This window comes from Ursus maritimus, unplaced genomic scaffold (genome assembly GCF_017311325.1).
Source record: "Ursus maritimus isolate PB19 unplaced genomic scaffold, ASM1731132v1 scaffold_19, whole genome shotgun sequence".
Taxonomy (NCBI): Eukaryota; Metazoa; Chordata; class Mammalia; order Carnivora; family Ursidae; genus Ursus; species Ursus maritimus.
The window spans coordinates 7719842-7723858 of record NW_024424341.1 but is presented as its reverse complement, the minus strand read 5'-3'; the positions used below and the strand labels follow the sequence as shown (position 1 = coordinate 7723858).

General features: G+C 62.6%; 1 protein-coding gene across 1 annotated transcript; it reads left to right on the top strand.

Annotated features, from left to right (window-relative positions):
- The first annotated feature begins 1817 nt into the window (after positions 1–1817).
- Positions 1818–3790, top strand: CBLN1 (cerebellin 1 precursor). The gene is made up of 3 exons (XM_008702774.2): positions 1818–2081; positions 2227–2346; positions 3593–3790. The coding sequence occupies exons 1-3, from the start codon at positions 1818–1820 to the stop codon at positions 3788–3790; spliced, it is 582 nt and encodes a 193-aa protein (XP_008700996.2).
- Positions 3791–4017: the final 227 nt, after the last annotated feature.

The window sequence follows — 4017 nt, the reverse complement described above, 5'->3', positions numbered from 1 at the left end:
GCCCAGGGGTGACCGCAGCGCTAGGTGCCCCAGTGGCCAGCATCCCCATCCCGACCCGCCTCAGCTTGTGGTCCGGAGCTCGCGCTTCTGCTCTGGACGTGACCGAGAGGTCCGCTCATCCTTCTGCTTCCGCAGGGTTAACTGCCTGCGTTCATCCTTCAGGTCTCCGCCTGCCGGCTCCTCGGACTGGAACGAGCCCTTCCTCCCACCCTCTCCGCAGCTCCCCTCTGCCTGCCCCTTGGGGAAACTGTATTTTTGCTTCCCCGTTTGTGATTACGTGTGTGTGTAAAGTTCTAAGTCAATGCGTGAGGAAAAATTCTTCTAGGGTCAAAATTACTCTTGAAAAATCGCCCATAAATCACAAGATTCGGCGTCTACCCTCAACGCTGACGCGCAGACACACGTGGATAAAACAAGAAGTAAAGGTGCACAGTACATAAAAAATACGGATGCAATATTAAACTGTAAGTGCAAAAGAGAAAATGCGATCAGGTAAATGAAACTGCGTGCGATGCCACTGTACTTGTCACTGCCTGGTGTGCAGGACTGTAAGAGGCACGAAGGCAGGCCTCGTCTGCTTTGGCTCACCACGGCATCCTCAGAGCCCCGCCCAGTGCCTGGCACTTCGTACGCGTTCAAAGATCTATTCCGAATAAATGAACGAAAGAAGGAAGGAGTGCACACTCGATGGGACTCCGCGGCACGCAGACAAGGGGGTTCGAGAGGTGGGCGAGGGCGGCTGGGGGAACTCCATCGCGGTGGCCGCGGGCTGGGGAAGCGGGTGCTGAGACTGGCCTGGAATCCCGCAAGCCGGCTCCGGACAGTGACACCTGCACCGCCCCTGGAGGCCACCGCGCACGCCCCGCCCCGTCCCGCCGCGCACGCACGCGCCCTGCAGCCCGGCCGCCCGGCCAGCTCGCCCGCCCAAGCTCACCCGCGCGCCGGCTGCCCCTCGCGCCTGCGCCCGCTGGGGGGCGCTCCCCTCCCACCCCGCGCGCCCACACCCGGGCGCCTCACGCGCCCCTGATTCTATTCCCGACCCTGGGCGCGCGCGCCGCCTCCTACCTGCAGGCCGGCGATTGGAGGCGGGCGGAAGGGCTGAGGGGGCTGAATAAGACGCTGGCATGAGGAGAAAGAGCGAGCGGCCGCGGCAGACACTCCGGGCACGGGCGCGCGCGTGCGCGCTCCCGGTCCTCGCTCCTTCAGTCGACTCCCGGCCAGAGCCCAACCCCGCTGCCGCGCGCCTCCCGCCTCGCCGCGCCTAATAACAACGGCGCCCTGGGTCAGGTGGCCGCGCGCGGACAACGCCGCCATTGGCTCAGCGGGGAGCGCGGCGCGTTAGGATTGGTTGGGAGGCGGAGTCTAGGCCGGTGCGGGGGCGGAGCTGTGGAGGGAGGCGGGCTAGGAGGCAGCGGGGGCGGGGCCAGGCGGCGGTCCGCGCCTTTGTGCCCGGCGCGCGCTCTCCGCCCGCTCCGGCTGCAGCGCCGGCTGCATCAATAATTCAGAGCGGCGGCAGCGGCGGCGGTGGCGGGTGTGAGCAGGAGGCGGCGGAAGCAGCGGGGACCGAGAGGCAGCGGCTATGCATCCAAGTGCGGCTGGGCAGCCGCGGCACCCCTGAGGCCCGGGCGGGGCTCCGGGAGCATCGCGCGGGGGGCACGCTTGCCTGGGAGTGCAAGGAAGAGCAGTAGTGTCCGGAGAGGCGTCTGTGAAGCTGCACACGGAGCTGAGGAGGGGGCTTCGGAGTGGGGCTGGGGCGGGGGGGGCGGCTGGCGCAAGCAGCCCCCGGGGTGGGGGGCGGGGTGGGCGCCGGCGTCGCGATGCTGGGTGTCGTGGAGCTGCTGCTGCTGGGGGCGGCGTGGCTGGCGGGCCCGGCCCGCGGGCAGAATGAGACGGAGCCCATCGTGCTGGAAGGCAAGTGCCTGGTGGTGTGCGACTCCAACCCAACGTCCGATCCCACGGGCACAGCTCTGGGCATCTCTGTACGCTCTGGCAGCGCCAAGGTGGCTTTCTCTGCCATCAGAAGCACCAACCACGAGCCGTCCGAGATGAGTAATCGCACTATGATCATCTACTTTGACCAGGTGAGTGCTCCATGCAGATTGGTTTGCGGGGCGGGGGAGAGGTGGAAGGTTGATGTTCGATCCACTCCTAGGCTCTGCAGAGGCTCGGGGACAGGAGTTCGGGACTGACTCTTGTCTACTCCCCTTCGTTCCCGTCTCCTTATAGGTACTAGTGAACATCGGGAACAACTTTGATTCAGAACGCAGCACTTTCATCGCCCCGCGCAAAGGGATCTACAGTTTTAACTTCCACGTGGTTAAAGTCTACAACAGACAGACCATTCAGGTCAGCCACCGCCTCAGGGTCAGGCCCCGGCCCGGTAGGGGGCTATTAGCTGTAAGAGAGAGCGGGCCGTATGAGAGTGGGCGATAGAACCGGCAGCTGCGTGTGTCCGGGGTTGCTTGGGTGGACGAGTAGCAGGGGCTCACAGTTCTGTGGCTTGGACTGTCTCTTGCTTCTTTCGCGGGCTCTTGGAACCTAGCCCCCTTCCCACACAGAGTTTCCTGCCTTCACCTTCTGGGCCCCTCCAAAGAGGTCCTCCCCCTTTCCGACGGGACTGCAGGGATTTCCCATAGCGGTTGCTGGTTAGCATCAGAGACAGTTCCCTGGGACCTTCACCTTCAGCACCACAGACAGGATCCCCATCCCCTGTCCCAGCTCGGACTCCTGGACTCCTGTGTGCGTGCCTTCAGCACCAAGCTCAGGGGGACTCCTGGCATCCCTCTGGGGACGGACTCTGGGTTTTTGAACTACCAGCGCCGACCCCAAGCAGTTTGAAGGGTGGAGAAAGAAGGGAGGGAGTGTAGTGCTACTCCCTGCGGGCTCCAACCGTGCTCCAGCCAGCACTCACCGGCTCTCCAGGTTCCCGAAGGTGTCCAGGTTTCCATTGGGCAGAGACAGAAGGCCGGATGCACAGCTGGGGAGAGGGCACTGGGCCTTTGGCTGCCGATGCCACGGCAAGGGCAAAAGGAGGTGGTGGCGGCGGGGTTGGATCTGGGATAGGAATTGAGTCTGGGTTTGGGGATGAAGCACAGAGTGCAGCCCTGGCGGAATTTCTCACCCGCCAGAACCCTTGCCCGGCTTCTCCACTGTGTCTCCAGTGTATCCAGGCAGCTAGGGCCAGGAGGAACTAGGGTTTTCATTGGTTTTGTTTGTTCTCCCGGAAACTCCAGTTGCCTGAGTTTCTCTTTGAATGGGGGTGCGGGGGGGGGGGCGCGAAAGTCTCAGGGCACCTGAGCCACCTACGGGTTCATTAAACTGGATAAAAGAGCGCAGTCGGGATTTGCTTGGCACGCTCAAGGAATGAAAGTGACTCTTGGGGGGCAGGCCCTTCCTGTCACCCAGTTTGGCTGTCTTTCGTCCCATTCAACCCTCAGCAGTAAGCTGCAAAGCCCCTTTTTCTACGCCCACCCCTTCCACCATGTTCCCAGGCCTTTATGGCTGTTAGCCAAGTGGCGAAGGTTCGCGTCTTTACCGCCGCTTCGGGACCCGCCTAGGTTGCTCCTCTGACGCAGGCCTTTCTCTTTCCTAGGTGAGCCTCATGTTAAACGGGTGGCCGGTGATTTCAGCCTTTGCTGGTGACCAGGACGTGACCCGGGAGGCCGCCAGCAATGGAGTTCTAATCCAGATGGAGAAAGGCGACCGAGCATACCTCAAGCTGGAGCGGGGGAACTTGATGGGGGGCTGGAAGTACTCGACCTTCTCCGGATTCCTGGTGTTTCCCCTCTGACTGGCTCATCGCCGGAATGGAGGCGGGGAGAGGGCGAAGGCAGGAGGAAGGCAGGAGGGGGGATGAGAAAGAGGCTGAAATCTAGAGGACGAGAAAGCGGCACGACTTGAAACTTCCTACATGTTCCCCAGCTGTATCCGGGTAAAAGGTGCGCGCCGGCGGTCGGACCACTCTGTCCGTTTCCTCATTAGGAGGAGTAAATTCCGCTTAGCTCTGCGCACTCCCAT